Here is a 20,332-nt window from a genome sequence, read left to right on the forward strand (position 1 = left end):
GGACGTCATATGCTATGCAGTTGCTAAGTCATGGAAATGGGAACTATTTGCCCAGCAATCACAAACCTTTAGTCATCCTCTAGCTAGCAATGTGATCACTTGTAAATTTATATCCAATTCCTCTGAGTATATCAGTAAGGAAATTGATACTGGATTTAGAGAATAAAGTTTTGATCCCAATGTAACAGATCTGATAAGTGATGATGGATCTGTGATCTCATTGGCCAAATTGAATAGGTTATTTTTATCAGATGTTATTCAGTTGTAGATCCTTGAAGACTTCGAACACTTACGACAACCGATACAAGGTGCATTATTCATTTCTAAGGTCCATTGCCATTGCCATCTAAGGTCCATGAGTATTATATGGACATTTTTATGTGGTGTTCATGTTTGTAATAGGCACGGTTCATGGCACTATGACCTACATATCTCTTAAGCTCAGTAGTCTCCATCATGCAACTCCCCTACTGTTGCTAAGCTTTAAAGGGTTACTCTGCTCCCCAGCGTCCAGAACATTGAGTTCCTGAACGCTGTCAGTGGGCTTCTGTGTTCACGCCCGCCCCCTCGATATGCCACGCCCCGTCATGTGACGTCATGTCCCGCCCCCTCAATGCAAGTCTATGGGAGGGGGCGTGATGGCCGTCGTGCCCCCTGCCCATAGACTTTCATTGATGGGGCAGGCCGTGACATCATAAGGGGGCGGGCCTGAACACGGAAGCCCGCACACTGCATCCAGGAACTCAATGTTCCGGTGTGAGGTGGAATTTTGCGGACGCTGGGGAGCGGAGTAACCCTTTAAAGGGGTACTCCACTCCTAGACATCTTATCCCCTATACAAAGGATAGGGGATATGATGTCCGATCTCGGGGTTCCTGCTGCTAGGAACCCCCGTGATCTCTACTGCAGCACCCTATATCATCTGCTCGGAGCAGATTTCGCTCCGTGCCTGATACAGGGGCCGGAGTATCATGACGTCGCGGACCCGCCCCCTCGTGATGTCACAGCCTGCCCCCTCAATGCAAGTCTATGGGAGGGGTAGGGGTGACTGTCACGCCCACTTCCATAGACTTGTATTGAGGGGGCCTAGCATGTCCAGATGCTGGGATCTGCATGTGTCCTTAGGTTAGTAGTTTCTATCCTCTGGCTCCCCAGCTATTGCAGAACTACAACTCTGAGCATATCATGATCATCTTTGATGGTGGTTTCTACTTGGGCCCTGAAATGGACACTGTCAGATACAAAATCTTTTGACATGCTGTAAAGCATGCAAAACCAATAGGTTTTGCAATTGCTTTCATTAAAAAAAAATTCTGTATTTCAAACTGAAAAAGCCAGCACCCCCTGCCTGCTTGGACAAATACTAGTCCTGCTGTGTCCATGCGTCATCATCTATGTCATGGACACACTTCCTTGATTGACAGCTGTGAGTGCAGGAAAAATCCTCCCACTGTCAGCTTGTGTCCCACTACTGTCAGTGAGGACAAGCTGGGAGTTGTAGTTTTGCTATTGTTGGGTGAGATGTTGGCAGACAGCATACTGAGGGAGGGGGCGGAGACCTGCACAATGAGGCCACACTTCTCCCTTTGAGAGGAATTCAGACTAGTGAGCTAAATTAAAAGTGTAATAAAAAAATAAAGGTGCTAGACACACATAAATTAGATGTACATGGTCAGGATTAGGTACTGAGTGATATATTTTAAAAAAAAATTGTTGGATCTGACGGGTACACTGTAAATTGGTATTCTTCAATCTGTGGCTCTCTAGCTGTAAAGTTACTACAACTTCCAGCATGTTTCACTTTTTTTTAATGTTGCATCTTGTTCTGCCTATTGTCCTAAATGCCCTGGAGTAAACACAATTTGTATTTGTTATTTTACATTTTTCCTAATGGCAGAACAGTACAGTATGTATCTTCATAGCCAAGTCCTTCAGAGTAATAGGAAAGACAACATAATCTTTATATTAAAAATGGCAGCAATTTCTAGTTGCCAAACAGCATAAGCTTATCCACCAAACGCTTTTAAGTAAGCAGTGTTCTGTTGTCAGCTGGTTTGCTGTTGATAACAAATCTGAATTGTATAAGCAAACAATGGAATTTATCATTGTACTAGCGGAGTATCCGGCGCTGCCCGGTTTTTCCTACCTCATCCTTGTGGGGGAGGGAAAGCAACAAAGGAGGAAGCTTTTGTCCTCATCCCGTCCCTAAATCCTGACCCCATATCCCCTCCTCATATTCCGACCTCGATATCCTTTCCGCATATTTTGTAAACCTATCCCGTCCCCATATCCCGTCCCCATATCCCGTCCCCATATCCCGACCCCCATATCCCGACCCCATATCCCGACCCCATATCCCGTCCCCATAGCTCGTCCTCATTTCTAATCCTCATATCCCGTCCTCCGGTGCGGCTGCGTCATGGTAAAGATATTTTAAGCTGAAAATAAAAGGGGTGTGGCTTAAAAATGTGGGCATGTCTTTGTGAGAAGGGACATGGCATGCAGGGAGGGTGTGGCTTACCAGCCGGACTGACACATTCACCAGGAGAAGCAGAGAGGAGCTTGTGGAGTATGACACCAGAAGTCCTATATACTTGCATGGGACTTGAAACAAAAAACCTATCCTTCACATATGGGGGCAGGTAAGGGGTTAAGTTAACTATTACATATTTTTATTTGACATAAGTAACATGTGACCAAGTATTATCGAAATATCTCCAGCTGTTTGGAAGTTATGCAGTAACATATATTTCCCATAGACTTGTATGGGACTTTAAATAAAAACCCCAACCCTGGCAAATGGTGGTGAGTAAGGTTTAAATTACATATCCTATGTTTGTTGTTGACATATAAGTAACATGTGTTCCAAGTTTCATGTTAATATCTTTAGCAGTTTGGAAGGGATGCTGGAACATACATACATACATACATACACACACACACATACACACACGTTGAGCTTTACATATATATATAGATTTACACAGCTTTTTTGTGTACACTTGTTAAAAAATTTTCCTGCTTTCACACCGCATAAGTTATTTTCTAAAACTTGTTAGGATGAACTGAAATTTTCTTAGACTTTTGCAGTGTTAGTTAAGTTATCAAACATGACAATTTAAAATTGTCACATTTTAGTGTATTGTCACATATTTTTTTTAAATTCCACTCCAGCCTAGATTTACTAAGATTTAACCTATTTATAAAGAACATGTGCCTTTTTAATGCATTTGGGGAACCTACATACGCACAGACAAAAAGGGCGGAAATAATAAATGGATTTACAGATTCAATGCATTTTCCCCCAAAGTCTTCCTGTATCAAAGAACAAGGATTGGTAGATATTATACAGTTATGCTTATGTGGATGTGAATTTCTGGATGTGTAAAAAGCCACAGGCATGACTATAAAGGATGCAGGGTTTGGATCAGCACCCAGGCCCTTAAAGGGTTACTCCGGCACTAAGACATCTTATCCCCCATCCAAAGGATAGGGGATAAGATGCCTGATTGCGGGGGTCCCACAGCTGTCACGCCCCCTCCCATAGGCTTGCATTGAGGGGGCGGGGCGTGACGTCACAATGCTCCGCCCCCCCCCCCCCACCCCCCCCCCCCCCCCCCCGTGATCGCCAGTAATCAGACCCGGAGCGAACATGCTCCGGGGACTGATTATAACGGGGTGCTGCGTGCAAGATCACGGGGGTCCCCAGCGGCGGGACCCCCGCGATCAAGGCATCTTATCCCCTATCCTTTGGATAGGGGATAAGATGTCTTAGCACCGGAGTACCCCTTTAAGCATATGAGGGCCCAAAAGATCCCCGTTGGTCTGTATAAAAAGAACCATACTACAAATGACAGGGTGTAGAAATTAAGTTAAGACATAATTTGACCAGCACATAAATATACCCCTATAGAATACTTAAAAAATGTCAGATTTTTGGGGAGCATTCCCAAGAACCAGACCATAACAGAGGCAGGGTATTGGTATTCCCAAAGTGGGCATTTTTGGAGCATATACACTTGTTTTGGGAGAGTTTCCTTGCTATTGTTGGATGATTCTTATCACATATGACAGTGGTGGTGATGTATCAACAAGTTGCTTATGGAGGGTTTTCATCCAGTGCATATATGGTGGATCATCCACAGTATGCCCCATTTTAACCTATGGGGCACTGGATGAGATGTCTGATGCAATACTTCTAGTCTGCATCCAGCTTTCCCATCCAGAATGCTCTGGATTGTCAGATGCATATGAACCTAATCTTACAGATTTTGTATTGATACTCAGAAGCTTCAAGTTACACTCCCTGCACCTATGAAATGGTCCGAAACCAGGAGTGGTGACCTCCAATGGTGGGACCTGTAGAGTCGGCCATATTGGTTGATTCCTAAAATATGATGTGCATCTACAATGTTTGACCCAGATAGTCATTGTGTGCAGCCTGTGGCAAGACGACAGACATTAGGGAAGATTTAACTTTTGCAAGGTGATAAGTGCTGATCCGATCGCTTCTTTTAAATGACCTCTGAACAATTAAAGAAACAATTGGATTTGTTGCTAACGTTTCCTCATGTTGCAAACACATTGGTCTTTACCAGATTGTAGACAGATGGGACATTAGGATTTGGCCAGGACAGAACATGACTTTCCTGTAGTAAACCTTACAGTTTCTGATGCAGGACAGATTTTCTCTTTAAGATGTCACCATATGAAATCATTATCTTATAAGCACTGGCTGGAGAGACATCTGGGAATTGTTTGCCTTTCAAGTAGTCCTAACAGATGCAATGTTTAGGAAAGATTATGCAACCAAGAATAATAATAAAAACTCTTACATTTGCGTTCATGTAAACATAGCTTTTCCTCTTCTGCCTAAAAAAAACGGAATTTTCTCTTCTGATAAATGGCAGCATATTTTTGGCTTCAAAGCACAATTATTATGATTATGTTGCATTTTGTCCTCCAAGCCAACACGCGGCTCTCAATTTTTGCAAACCTACTACTTCCAGCATGCCCCCACAGCTGGAGAGCCACAGCTTAGAGACCATTGGTCTGAAAAGGAGATAAAATGGCTCACTACCTCCCTGGGTCATGAGCATACTTGGGCCAAGCATGGCAAACAGAGTAGGAGACAAAATATTCTAACGATAAATGTGTGTGATGGGGTACATCCCTTTTAGGTCGCCTCTGGTGCTGCTTGAATCAAAAAATATATATAAAGGTGCCCACACAGTTTAGACAAAACTTAGTGCAAAACTACTGGTTTTGGCAGGATGGCCAACGATCTGGTGTGATGGGGCCAGCAAACCCGTATCTGGCACCAGATGTTGGTGAAAAATAGCATCAGTCATGTTGAAGTTCATTATGTTTTACATGGGAGATTTTGCTGTCATTTGGTTTTGTTAAAAAGGCACTGTCATTGTTAAAAATGTCTTATATTGAGCTTATTAATGGATAACATGACTTTTTTCAATATATGGTTATAAAAAAAAAAAGTCAATTTTGAAAGATTAAAAAACTGTGGGGCGTCTATCTCCCTCCCCACTATCTTTTTTACAGCACTTCTGATACTGGCCGTAAAGCAAACTTTCATAACATAAATTATGTTCAAACATAAATTTATTAACATAAAAAACACGGGGAGATTTATCAAAACCGATCCAGAGGAAAAGTTGCTGAGTTACCCATAGCAACCAATCAGATCGCTTCTTTCATTTTGCAGAGGCCTTTTCAAAAATGGAAGAAGCAATCTGATTGGTTGATATGAGCAATTCAGCAACTTGTCCTCTGGACAGGTTTTGATAAATCTCCCCCATTGTATCTATCCATGTTTATTCTATTCGAAGTGATTTCCATTGGTGAACACGTCAGATGTCTAGGTGATTGTCCAGTTCTGTTCAGACACATGTCAGCATATGCTTTTATATGAACTCCACTGCTTTAGAGATGCGTTGTCTGAGGTCGGTCAGATCCTGTGGCTGGGACCGTAGACTTTGTGTCCGCTCAGTGCACAGAAGACGTTTACTCTGGATGAGTCCCTCATTTGCTTCCATGAGAAAATATGGTTTTTCTGAGCCCCAAATTCTTGTTGTGGTGATTGACCTTTTCAGTTTTGCTTTGCTTTTCAGTCATTTGCAATTTACCATTAAAGGGTACCTCTCATCAAATAAACTTTTGATATATTTTAGATTAATGAATGTTGAATAACTTTCCAATAGCATGTTAATGAAAAATACGCTTCTTTCTATTGTATTTTTCCCGATCAGTCCTGTCAGCAAGCATTTCTGACTCATGCTGGAGTCCTAAACATTCAGAGCTGCCAGCCTGCTTTGTTCACAGCCAAACAGGCTGTGAACAAAGCAGGCTGGCAGCTCTGAGTGTTCTCCTTTGTGAACAAAGCAGACTGGCAGCTCGTAGTGTTTAGGACTCCAGCATGAGTCAGAAATGCTTGCTGCCAGGACTGGTAGGGAGACCCCTAGTGGTCATTTCTTCAAAGTGGAAAATTAAATAGAAAGAAGCATATTTTTTAATAACATGCAATTGTAAAGTTATTCTGCTTACATTAATCTATAATATATCAAAAGTTTTTTTGATGAGAGGTACCCTAATAATTTAACCACAGGCCTTTATTTTTGCACCATCCTTTTTAAATCACCCTGCATATTAGAATGTGTCTCCTGCTTTACACAGTAGTTTATCTGTTTTCCATAATGTGGGGAAATGATAGTAGCACATGAAAACAAACAGATGAGATTAGGCCATTCATGATAGGTGATGGTTACAGCTCCCTTCCTTCCCCTCCCTGCACAATGACCAATGCACAGGTCACAGCGTATGCCTAGAAAACTCTCCCATAGAAGCCAATGAGTGCCAGCAGAAAACAGCAGAATCTCTTGGCAATATGTCTGCCCTCATATATTGTACATAAAATTCATATCAGAAAATGTAATCACATTAGAATAATATATTTCAATATCAAACTCTAATCAGTAAAATAAATCTAGGTGATCCATTACTTTTAAATTTAAAATTTCTATATTGTTCAACGTTATGCTTTAAAAATAAGAGTGGTATGCATCCAAACAAAAAGTCTATTATGTATTCTATTCCCTAACATGGTGCTTGCCTTTTAGGTAAGTTGGCACCCTCAGAATTACATGCCGCATGTAAATCAGCTGCATCTTGTAAAATCTATCCCGTTTTTTCCGACATACAGACATACATAGAAATGACATACAGTACGAGGCTGGAGACAGGATACAACGTTTGCTCCAAACCTCATATTTTTCAGTGTAATTGTTCCAAGATCTTCTAATTGGATTTAATGGTAAACCTTTTAATGCTTTGTTCTGACCCCAGAAACATTAACTTTAATGGTTGCCATTGATCCTAACATTGTTAGTGGCCTCAGATGTTTCTGTTCTCCAGTCAAGCAGGAATGTAACACAATACCAGCATACTATTCACGAAACCATACCGCCTGGATCTGGGCTTGTGTTTTCTATGTAAAAATCGCTAAATATTACTGTCACTGTCTTTTCTTAGCTGCCACTTGAAAGGGGTTGTCATCAATGTCTGAATGTTTTGGAAAGGGGGAGGGTTGTCTCCTATTAGGTCCTTTCGGCTTGGTTAGCCAGTGACAGTATAACACAGAGCTGACAGCAGTCAGAGCCCCAGAAATTGTGTAGTATATCCTAGCAATTTGGACAAACTTTCTATAAGACTTTCGGATGCTTCGGCTCTGCACTTTTTTCCTGTAGTACCTATTGATATAGCTAAATATGTGCTTGTAAATACAGCTTTATTATTGCAGCATGAAAAGTTATGCATTTCCTAACCCTAATCTCCTTTATATCAATTTCTCACCATTTTTTCATATCTCTGCTTTCTATTCATCATATGGAAAAATTCTTGCTTACACCTGGGTAAAAAAGCATGCAAATCTGATACTACTTACTGCTAGGACTTAATACAGTTGTGTGTAGGAAATCCTCTAAAAGCTAAAAGAAAAAAAAGCCTGGACTCTTAGCCGATACAATTGAACTGTGATGTTGTAGCAAATAGGAATGACGAGAACGTTTCGTTGCTGATATATTTGCCTTTTGAGGAGTATAATGTCTTTATGTGTGTATAGCATCTTGAAGTAAACTGAAAAATATTTCTATTTACTGACAGCAAACAGAGAAATTATAATAAATTGCACAGCTTAACAGATGCTTTACTCAACCAGATAAATACTGTTTCCCAAGGTACCGGTCATATGTGAATACCTGGTTTCAGGAGGCGCATATCTCATCCAGAGGAAGCTCGGTGACATATGGGAAATCCAACAGTTTAAATACCTGGCAAGACTTAAAGGGGTACTCCGACATTAAAATATTTTAAAGGCAGGCCCAGGCATTAAAAAAATAAAAAGTTTACTTGCCTCCTGCTGCTCCCCCGTGTCTCCAGTATTAGGTCCCAGCACCAGGAAGAAGACCGGGCCCCATACGTCACACTGCCTTTTAACCAATCAATTGCTGTGGCCAATGAATTGCTGAGCAGCAGTCTCATTTTGCCAATCCTTGGCAACCAGGAATAGGACCGGAGAGGAAGCCGGGAGCAGGATACCAGAGACATTGGGGAAGCGGCTGGAGGCAAGTAGAGTTTTTTTTGTTTTTTTAATGCCGGAGGCCTGGGCAGAATTTAAAAAAGAAGAAAAAAGTTCAATGCCACAGTACCCCTTATTTAACAGGACTTATGAACATCCCTAGCAAGCTGTCGGGCCTGTGTTTTATGTTGCTGAAAGGCATATTTAGTAGTGGGTGCTTTCAACCCTTCTCGAGCCATCCCAGGATTTTAGACTAGCCCGGATCAGCACAGATGCTGAAGACAGCTTGTCAGTGTGAGAGTCAGTCCACTGATGAGAGTTTGAATCCGTAGGTTTGCAGCCTTAAGAGGGTGATTGTGTAACCTGATATAACCTGAGTAACACATTTATTGACTGTTGTGTTAGGTGGCTGGTAGGAAACCACCTGCACAGATAGAGGGGCGTGGTGTGACGTCACGAGGGGGCGTGGCCGTGACATCACGACCCCCGCCACCCACACCCAGCCTTCTAAAGGAACCTTATCCCCATCCTTTGGGGATAGGGGATAAGATGTTATGTATTGAGCATCTTCAGTATAGAACAAGCTTCTGCACATAGAATAAGGAGAAAATGCAGCAAATGCCCATCATTCATCACTACAGCCCCATCAGATGAGCCCACATGAAGTATTGACCATCTGCTAATTTAGTTCCCGCAATGGTTTCTGATGCCCTTGCATATGCTCTTCACATTTGTCGATAACGCCACCTAAATTAATTGGAGAGCATTTAGTTAACATGCAAAAAGATAGTCGTTCGTCCACTGAGGTATGATAGCGCCCTGCTGAGAAGTTTACTACAATGATGCAAGATAAAGGTTGGATCGCTGGGAGCCAAATGCTGGGGATCTCGAGTCCCACTTTTCTTTTCCATCACACAAGCACAGTGAACAGGGGTTTGTATGGAGCGGCAGTCAAATTACAGAAACAGAAGAGAGCCTGCTCTACAATCCATGCCCAACAATTACAGAACAACCATGAGCATGCCCAATAGAGTACCTCTAATTGGGACAAGAGCCTACTCTACAACCATCAGCATGCCCAATGGAGTACCTCTAGTTGTTACAAGAGCCTACTCTACAACCATCAGCATGCCCAATGGAGTACCTCTAGTTGTGACAAGAGCCTACTCTACAACCATCAGCATGCCCAATGGAGTACCTCTAGTTGTGACAAGAGCCTACTCTACAACCATCAGCATGCCCAATGGAGTACCTCTAGTTGTGACAAGAGCCTACTCTACAACCATCAGCATGCCCAAGAGGTACCTCCTAATTGTGATGAGTATTGGTTTTTGTGGTGAGACCCCAAGTAATTCTAATATTTATCCCCTACCGTGTGGATTGCTGACAGGTGTTGTTTTTGTGAACTCCTTTATAATATAGAGCATAATAAAACTGGGAATTGATCAGTAGCAGCTTGTTGACAGTTTCCAAGTGAAAACTGATAACATGTAAAAGCGAGTGATATCATTTAGGCTATGCTCACAAAAGGGTCCCGCTCCATTGTTTTTTGTCCAGATTCTTCCGCTTGTGACTTCAAAGCCCCGCCCCCACATTACGTCCCACCCTGCCCCCTCAATGCAAGTCTATGGGAGGGGTCATGACAGCTGTCATGAGGGGGCGGGGCTATGACATCACGAGCTCCCGGCTCCAGCGTTCGGGAAAGTTTGTTCTAAACGCTGAGCAGCAGAGTACCCCTTTAATGACATGTTATTCCGCCAAAAGAATGAACATGTTAGTTCTTTAAGCATGTGAATTTCCGTGACAGTATTTTCCGCAGCTGAACTTCCGGAGTGTGAATGTGTCAGCAGGGCCTCATTTACACCAATGCTACATTAGTGCAGCAGAATGTCCAAGCAGGATTCCAGAACAGAATTACGCAGATTCCGTAGTGTAAACATACCCCAAATGTTATTTGTGCAGTGTCCGGATGTAATGCAACTGGAAGAACAGTGTTTCCCAACCAGTGTGCTTCCAGCTGTTTTAGCACTACAAATCACAGCATGCCTTCGGCTGTCCGGGCATGCTGGAATTTGTAGGTTTGAAACAGCTGGAGGCACACTGGTTGGGAAACACTGAGATAGAGGGATTTACCATTGACTAACTTTACATCTGATCCATGGTGTATGGTGTTTTAATGTGAGGCCTTCACGTACGTCTCCCTTTTCTCATGCAGGAAACAGACCCAGATTTCGACCACTGCGCTGTGTGTATCGAGAGCTACAAGCAGAATGACATTGTGCGTGTCCTGCCATGCAAGTAAGTACACATGAGGAATTTCTTGCTGCCACTCTTTAGCGCATTTAAATATTACAGAGTTTTTGTCTGTCAAATATGATTTCTGCATTACTGAAGTATACAACCCACTGAGAAAACCACTTAAGCGCATTTTTGGGAATCAGTATTTAAGGGGCTCTACACTTTAACCATTTCGCAGCCACACATTTCTAAAACACAAATTAATCTTGACTTTGGGTTTTTCAAGATTAATCTTGGGGTTATCCACCATAAGTTGATTTTAGTACTTACCTGCCAGACTGTAATGGACATGATTAGGAAGGATCTGCGCTGGTCTTGGGGCTAAATGGTTATGTTATGAGATTACCATAACGCTCTGGCTTTCTTTTTGTGAACTGACAGTTTCATGTTGGAGTTTCCTTCTTCTGCTACAAGTACCATAATTCCTTGTTTTTAAAGGGTACCTCTCATCAAAAAATGTTTTTGATATATTATAGATTAATGTATGCAGAATAACTTTACAATTGCATGTTATTAAAAAATATGCTTCTTTCTATTTAATTTTCCACTTTGAAGAAATGACCACTAGGGGTCTCCCTACCAGTCCTGGCAGCAAGCATTTGAGACTCATGCTGGAGTCCTAAACACTACGAGCTTCCAGTCTGCTTTGTTTACAAAGGAGAACACTCAGAGCTTCCAGCCTGCTTTGTTCACAGCCTGTTTGGCTGTGAACAAAGCAGGCTGGCAGCTCTGAGTGTTTAGGACTCCAGCATGAGTCTGAAATGCTTGCTGACAGGACTGATCGGGAAAAATACAATAGAAAGAAGCATATTTTTCATTAACATGCTATTGGAAAGTTATTCAACATTCATTAATCTAAAATATATCAAAAGTTTATTTAATGAGAGGTACCCTTTAAGTGTGAAGTCACTTTTCTCCCTCCCACACATCGAAGCACAAATTAGCTGCATTTCATGCAAAAGACCAGTGTTTTCTAACCAGGGTGCCTCCAGCTGCAGCAAAAATACAATTCATTGCAGAATGATCTCCTTACTACCCAGCAGTCGCTCCACCCATTGAAGCAGATAGTGATGTAATGTCTCGGGCTGTACTGCAACCTGAGAAACCTGAGCCAACACTAATTTTGTATGCTGTTAAAATTAACCTTTGGGGCAAAAATCACAGAAGAATTGCAAGACCATCCATCACACACAGGTACAGACACTATATTATGAACTACATTAACTTTACAGCCCCTGTAGCACAGTCAAATAAAAAATAAAAATCCTGGAATACCCCTTTAAAAAAAGTTCCACTTAAACCCCATCAACAATAGATTTCCCAAAAGAAGACACCTTGTACTTTGTGAAAGTGCCACCTAGCACTTCTACACCGAAGTAGTAATATTGTGTAAAAATATACTTCATCGATAAAAGGCTCACCTAAGAAGAGTCTGAGACATACAGTGCCCCCTAAAAAGTTCAAGATGTGCAGAGTTCACACATGACACTTAGTCTGTCTTTACATGCACATAGGTTCACATATTCACCAGTACTAATGAGACCATGAAAATCTTTGTGATCCAGATGCCATGAAACATATGAGTTAAGAGTCAACACATCCGGAATGAGATGTGTAGCTTCTCATATTTATTCTCAATTGTAGGTGTAATAAGGAACCCATTTACATGGCACATATACTCCCTGATTGGTAAGAGAAGTGGTAACATAGACAACAATTGGCAGGAGTGGTCCCAGACGCTACTGAGCATTCTCTATGATCTTTTCAGAGATCATTGTACAGGGAGGGGGAGGCTGATGTCTGCTGTGAATAGTGGTAGATTCATTGTTCTCTCCCTACCACTGTCACCTTTCACTATGCTTCTCAGAAGAAAGGCATAACTGGGAAATGATTTGTACAGAACAGGAAGTCTCAGCTTAGTTTTTGCTCTAGTGGCCACCATAATGGAGACTGCAAGATATCATGATTTTTTTTTAAATATAGATAGTCAAATGCAAATTTAGAAAAAAAAAAAATACCAAAAATATAAAAAAAAATAAAAAAAAATATGGTTAATATAAAAATTAGATATAGACAATTGGTCATTTTTTGATGACACATTTCCTTTAAATGTAACAAATATCTACATAACCCCCCTCCCTTGTCCTCCGCTATCTATACATGCCCATATCTCACTTTTTAAAGAGAGTCCACAAGTCCTCTTTGATAGCTACTTTACATGTGTTAGCTCAACAATTTAATGGTGGCCAAAGTTGAAACTCAGGACATATTACGTAGGTCCTTGATAGAGAAAGGGTTGATAAATGACTTTTCTAGAATGGATTAGGATGGGTTGAAGCTTTCTAGCATTGGCAGTGTTGTTATACAAGGCTAGCATTTCATATTAGCTGTGGTTGCCGGCCACACTCATCAGCCTGTCCTTGTTCCTTTTAGAGTCAATTTTATCACTTAGTTGCGTGTTTGCTCCTGTTAGGTCCGCTAAAAGGATCAGCCAGAAATGTTTAGATTTTAAACCTTGTCTAGAAAGTGGCAAAACATTATAAAGCTTTTGCAAGCTTTAAAAGAATTTGGTTCACCCACACTAAACCCAATACTCTTTTATTCTTTTATTGATTTTGCACTCCAGCACACAATGGAGGCGGGTAGCTGGCTCGCCCAGCTCCTCTGCCTCATCAATTTTCACTCCTCAGCCTGCCTCCTTCTATGATGTGATAGCGGGGAGGGGGCAGTGGGGTTTGCTGATGAAGGGGATGAGCACTCTGCTCTGATAGTCTGCAAAGTCAGGAGCATCATTGCCCCCATGCACATGCAGGCTGTCACGTGAAGGAAAGTGGTGGGCCTGGGAGTGATGATTGAGGCAAGGGAGCTGGGCTAGCTGGTTCCTCGCCTCCATTGCATGCTGGAGTGCAATATGAATAAAAGCACATAACTCTGCACAGAAGCCACCAAAAAGATTGAGTGATCTTTCATTTTAATGCTCTTCACTTGCTCTATAACTTGCATATATTGGGTTTAGTGCGGGTGAACCAGTTGTCAGATTCTCTTATAATGTTTTATATAATGTTTTGCCACTTTCTTGACAAGGTTTAACCAGTTAAGGACTCAGGACATACCTGTACGCCCTGATAACGCTAACAGAGTTTAAACCATTCTTACGAGCGGAGAAGGGTTAAAGCCTGTGGGTCCCGGTTGCTATGGGCAGCCAGGGCCCACGTCTAATGCTGGGCACCGCCGATCGGGCCGATGCCCGGCATTAACCCTTTAGACGCCACGATCAAAGTTGATCGCGGCATCTAAACTGAAAGTAAAACTATCCCGGCAGCTCAGCGGATCTGATCGGGACTATCGCGACAGAATTGCTATGTCCCAATCAGCTTACTGGATGACGGGAGGGTCTTCACCTGCCTCCTCGTCGTCCGATCGGCGATCTACTGCTCCATGCCTGCGCAGCAGGGTGGAGCAGCAGAGCACTGATAACACTGATCAATGCTATGCTATGGCATAGCATTGAACAGTGTATGCAATCAAACAATTGCATGGTAAAGCCTCCTAAGGGGGCAAAAAAAAAAAAAAGTAAAAAGTGGTTAAAAAAAAAAGTTTAAATCACCCCCCTTTTGCTATTTTATAAATAGGGATAAGATGCCTGATCGTGTGGGTCACGCCCCCTCCCATAGGCTTTCATTGAGGGGGCGTCACGCGGGGGCAGAACCGTGGTGTCATAATACTCTGGCCCCGTGATCGGCAATCATCAGACCCGGAGCGAACATGCTTCGGGGACTGATGGTAACGGGGGGCTGCGTGAAAGATCACGGGGGTCCCCAGTGGCTGGACTCCCACGATCAGGCATCTTATCCCCTATCCTTTGGATGGGGGATAAGATGTCTTAGCACCGGAGTACCCCTTTAAAGTTAAAATGGGCTGAGTCATTAAGGGGTTAAAATCTGAAAATTTCTGGCTGATCCTCTGAGAGAACCTAACAGGAGAGAACATGCAACAACTAAGTGATATAATTGACTTTAATAGAAACACGGACACGTCCACGCTATTACCGGAAAAGGGAAAAAAATACTTTTTTTTAGCTGAGAGCATTGAAGGAAGGGCATCTGAAAAATAACCTTAAACATTAGTTGAGATAAAAAAAAAAAAATACATGCATTTTCATATTTTTACATTTAAAGTCTAAAAGAAAAACACCATAGAGAGATGTTGGGATTGGGATGGGGGCTTGAAAGCAGCAGGGACTCCAATACACACAGTGCATTATATTATTTGCCTTTGCTCCACCCGTAACATCTGTCCGGTGAGGTATTGTGTGTAACATACCACATAGGTTGGCAGCAGGCAGATGATGTATGGATCTGGCTTAAGGGCGCCCGCTGCTTTTCAGAAAATCCTTTTACAGGCATGCAGATATTGCAGCCAGATAAAAAGGATGTGTATGACGAACAGGACTATGGCTTCATGCGGCAGCGGGACTCGTACTCTCTGCAGTAATGATTTTATGTCTGCTTGTATTAAATTATCCGTGGATGCTAAAGCTCTGAGACACCAGCTCTGTTGATATGGATGTCAGTGATAAATGCAGTGTCTGGGACTTTTTTTTTTTATCATTTCCTCAGGCCTCCGATCCCTGTACCCAGTCATTACCAGCATCCACCCTCCGGCCTTAATTTCTTTTTTTCCTTGGGAAAAAGATGATCACATTGATCATTGTGTATGTGGTTGTTGTCACTCTGCGGGGACCGGTGACTTGTCTGGAATTACTGACTGTTGGGCCGATGAGGTTTGTGTCGGAAAAATGTATTTGGAGACAAAGTTAGCTGTTGGATTGGAGAGGACCTGCTAGGTCCTGCCTCTTAGTATTTTATATTGTGATCTTTTAGGATGGTTTGCAGACTTTTGCAAATCACTTGCTCAATTTTAGTCACCAAAATGAAAGCAAGGACAAGATTTCTCCTATGAAGCCGGAATTCCGGTGTGATTTATCTTCACTCGTTGCGTGTCTTCAAGTGTAAAGTAAGGGAAAGGAAGAATAATTGTAGTGCAGTTGCTGTGCATAGCCACTTCTTTTGATCACGTGTCTCATGCATTTCTCATTAAGTATGACATCTGGTATATGTTATATACCCTACTGCATCATGAAGATGCTTTTTTCTTCATCTTAGCGTTTCAACTACAGTTGTTCCACAGGGGGAAATTGACATCAGGATCCTTTTTGTGCTCTTTATATTGTGTGCAGAGTCCTTCCGCTGACAGTTCTTAGTGTTAACGGTTATTGTATTATTTGCTTGCCTGTCATGGTGAATCCCACCTTTGGATGATTGGTTTGGGGGTCCAAATACATTCCAAGTTTTTTCTTGGTTTTAAATTTGATTTCCTATGCCCATTAGATTAAAGTTCATGAAAATGGATGTTTTCAACGGAAATGATCATTCATTATGGTGATGAATAATGACAGACTGTTGTCATCTGGTACAAAAAATGGCTGTGTTTGAAACTTTTCGCCATTTCGGACTGATTTATTTTCATTTTGGAAATGTTTTTCATCCATGAACAATTGGGAAAGAATGTTCTCAATGTGTTTAGAAGGCTTGGACGTCCTTTTTTCTGTCTTTGATCAATCTATGGCCAGTCGAACAATTGTACATTACATTACAGCCAATATGGACTAAAAAGTGTTCTGCAAAATGACTGTTCATCCGATGATGTTCGTTCAACACTTTAAGATCAATTGTGTTTATGAGAAAGTTGTCATCTGCTATCCCTATTACAGGGCCGATTCTGGCATATTTGCTGCCGGAGGTGAGAACTGAAATGGCATCCCCTTCCCGATTCAAAATCTTAATAACATTTTGTGTGTAGAAAGTCTGTGGCTTAAAACAGTACCAGAAAAGTTTAATATATGTCTCTAATAGTCATACAGTTACCAAATGACACCACTATACAAAGGACAAATACCACCATCTATCCATTACCATCTTAGTGTCAAACATTATATAAATGCCAAATAATACCACCACACCATTACCACATATTACCACCTTATAGCGACAGTATCATCATACTGATACTGCATAAAGCTTAGTATTAATTCCAATATTATCAATATTAACACTATACAAGGGACAAATAATACCAAGACATATTTCCACTGCCAAATAACTGAATAATACAACCATTACTGCTACTGAATGAAAACCACAATACACAGACCAATATTACCCCAATATAGGGACAATACATAATAAAGTGATATAGTGCAGTTACAACCAGTGACTCACAAGTGACGTCTTCTCTGATTGAAGTTGTCTACGTTCTTGTTTCTTCTCCATCTGGCCCAGCCCACCATGATAACTTCTTCCAGTCACCAGTTGTTTCTGAAGAATTCGACATCTTTGCTTCTTGCTCGGCAGCAGTGCAAAGGCTTTGTCTGTAAGCACAGAGGGCTGTGATTTTCAGACAGAATCTCTGCCTCTCCAGTCAGAGCGGACTTCCCTGGCAGTATGGAGAGGAGACATCTTGGATCTCCTGCCTGGCCCAAGCACCACCAGGCACAGTTGCATATCCAAATTCCTCAGCTCCACATATCATCAATTCATACTTGATATGAGAGACCTTGCACAGCGAAGCATTACATAGTTTTACTTTGCAAAGTCACATTCAGTCCTCTCCATTTCATGTCCCATTCATCCATTTCATGTACAATCTCCACCATTTTATGTCCCACCCTCCGTTTCCTGTCCATTCCCCTCTATTTCATTAGCATTCCCCCTCTCTTAATGACCCATTTCCCCCATTTCACATCCTCCATGTTCACCCCCCTTAATATTGTGCTGGGGTGCGGAAGAAACATAAAAAGAAAAATCTTATGCTTACCTACCCCCATCCCCTGTTGGTCTGCCACAGATCCTGTTTACCTCCATGTGGTCCCAGTGCCTTCTCTAGGCTTCCTGCTCTGAGACAAGCAACTGGTTTCAGGACCTTTCTGCCTAACCAATCACTGGCTGAGACAGGACACTGCTGAAACCAGCCATTGGCTGAGTGGGAAGGTCCTGCATCCAGCTGCTTGTCTCGGAAGGAGAAAGCACAGAGAAGATTCTAGGACTGCACAAAGGAGAACAGGATCTGCAGCCTAATAATGGTGGTTCAGGGATAGGTAAGCATCATCATATTACACACACATCGGTGTCAGGTGGGAGGTAGCGGAGAGCAGGAGACATGGGAGTCGGATCTTGGGTGCCGAAATTCAATTTCAAAGTGATAACCACAGCGTTTTGTGTGCACATAGTCACACTTAGCTAATATGACAATTTGTTTGCTGTTGTAGTTAATGGTGCAGCCCTAATTTAGAGGCTGAAAACTCATCTCGGACTTCTCTGAGATGTTCACGTTTTGTAACAAGAAGAGATCTTGAAATTAATGTAAAACAAAAAAAAAAAATGATTTGACAGACTATGGAGAACCCCTTTAATTCAGAAAATCTGAAATGCCAGACCCTTTTGTCAGGTTCTCATTCCATGTGATTTCTGTTGAATCCTTTGGAAGCTTGTCTCATAGAAGACTTTGGGTCCTAGTTACACACAAAGAGCATTCCCACGACCCAAGTCCAGCTTCTCTGGCAAGCATTTAAAAAATGAACAGCCAAATCGAGAACAGAGTGGACAACAAGCTGAGTTAATCTTGTCTCTCACAAGGAAAATGGTTTTCTAAGATTAAGCGCCTTGCTATAGAAGGGTCTTTATCAGAGACTATTTAGAGAGACAGAATGCTGGGCAGTCAATGGGAAGCAGAGCTTGGTCGCAATCTAAGTCGATAATATCTAAAAGTCATTACGTCTGAAAGCCATTTATAGATCTCCCGATTATGAACTTGGTGAAATAGAAGGGAGGTGGATCTGTGCATCCAGTAAATGATAAAATGTCAGCTTTGTTTCAGCGAAGTTTCTATTAGTCTTATGTGTAATATCCTATTCCTCGGCTTCTCCGTACCCACAATCCTTACTTCTTAATAGGAAAAGTTTGTTTTTTACAATATAGAGGGCTTCCATACAAGCTTCTCCAGACACACTAAATATGTTGTGCATTGGGCAATTCTATTCACAATTGATATTAAAGGGATTGTCTGACTTTAAAATAAAACTTTTAAAATACCCTAAAGCATATCAAACTCAAAGGCTAACATGGGCCAAAAAAAACAAGGTTTAAGTTTATGTGGGCCGCATTAAAAAAAAAAAAACATGCCCTCCCTGCACAACACCTCATGTCCCCTTTGCACAACAACCCATGCCCCCCTGCACAACATCTCATGCCCCCCTGCAGAAGGACCCTATGCCCCCTTTGCACAAGACCCCATGCCCACCCTACACAAGACCCCATGCCCCCTGCACAACACTTCATGACCCCCTTCACAACACTTCATGACCCCCTTCACAAGACCCCATAACCCCCCTTCACAAGACCCCATGCCCCTTTTGTACAACACTCCATGCCCCCTTTGCACAAGACCCTGCCTCACTGCACAAGACTGTGCAGTATAGTTCCCCCACATTAGGTGCAGTATAGTTCCCCCACATTAGGTGCAGTATAGTTCCCCACATTGGGTGCAGTACAGTTCCCCCACATTAGGTGCAGTACAGTTCCCCCACATTAGGTGCAGTACAGTTCCCCCACATTAGGTGCAGTACAGTTCCCCCACATTAGGTGCAGTATAGTTCCCCAACATTAGGTTGGCAGTATAGTTCCCCACATTAGGTGCAGTATAGTCCCCCACATTAGGTGCAGTATAGTTCCACCACATTTGGTGTAGTATAGTTCCCCACATTAGGTGCAGTACAGTTCCCCCACATTAGGTGCAGTACAGTTCCCCCACATTAGGTTGGCAGTATAGTTCCCCCACATTAGGTTGGCAGTATAGTTCCCCCACATTAGGTTGGCGGTACAGTTCCCCCACATTAGGTTGGCGGTACAGTTCCCCCACATTAGGTGCAGTACAGTTCCCCCACATTAGGTTGGCAGTATAGTTCCCCCACATTAGGTGCGGTACAGTTCCCCCACATTAGGTGCAGTATAGTTTCCCCACATTAGGTGCAGTATAGTTCCCCCACATTAGGTGCAGTATAGTTCCCCACATTAGGTGCAGTACAGTTCCCCCACAGACATACAGCCTTCAGCCATATGCAGTGTATGGCTGGAGGCTGTATGCCTGTTTACTGCCCACTTCAGTGTTCTGACCACCACTCCTCCTGTCTATGGGCCATAGCAGTAGGTCCCGGGACCGGAGGAGCGGGGGTCGGAACACCGAAGATGACGTGCTGGTGAGTGGTGACTTACCAAACCCGCATGTCGTCCTCACTGCTCTGCTCCACTCTGCTCTTCTCCTATGGGCGCACGCACGGGACGTCAGTGGCGTCCCTGCGTGCGCTACCTCCCGGCGGCTCCTGTGTTT

General features: G+C 42.6%; 1 protein-coding gene across 5 annotated transcripts in view; it reads left to right on the forward strand.

Annotated features, from left to right (window-relative positions):
- Positions 1 to 20,332, forward strand: part of RNF130 (ring finger protein 130) — a 220,168-nt gene that overhangs the window by 147,953 nt on the left and 51,883 nt on the right. For all 5 annotated transcript variants that reach the window (XM_056516991.1, XM_056516995.1, XM_056516990.1 and 2 more), the window contains exon 5: positions 10,806 to 10,888. In XM_056516991.1, the coding sequence (XP_056372966.1) occupies positions 10,806 to 10,888 (83 nt within the window). The remainder of the gene's footprint in view (positions 1 to 10,805; positions 10,889 to 20,332) is intronic.

This window comes from Hyla sarda, chromosome 4 (assembly GCF_029499605.1).
Source record: "Hyla sarda isolate aHylSar1 chromosome 4, aHylSar1.hap1, whole genome shotgun sequence".
Classification (NCBI taxonomy): domain Eukaryota; kingdom Metazoa; phylum Chordata; class Amphibia; order Anura; family Hylidae; genus Hyla; species Hyla sarda.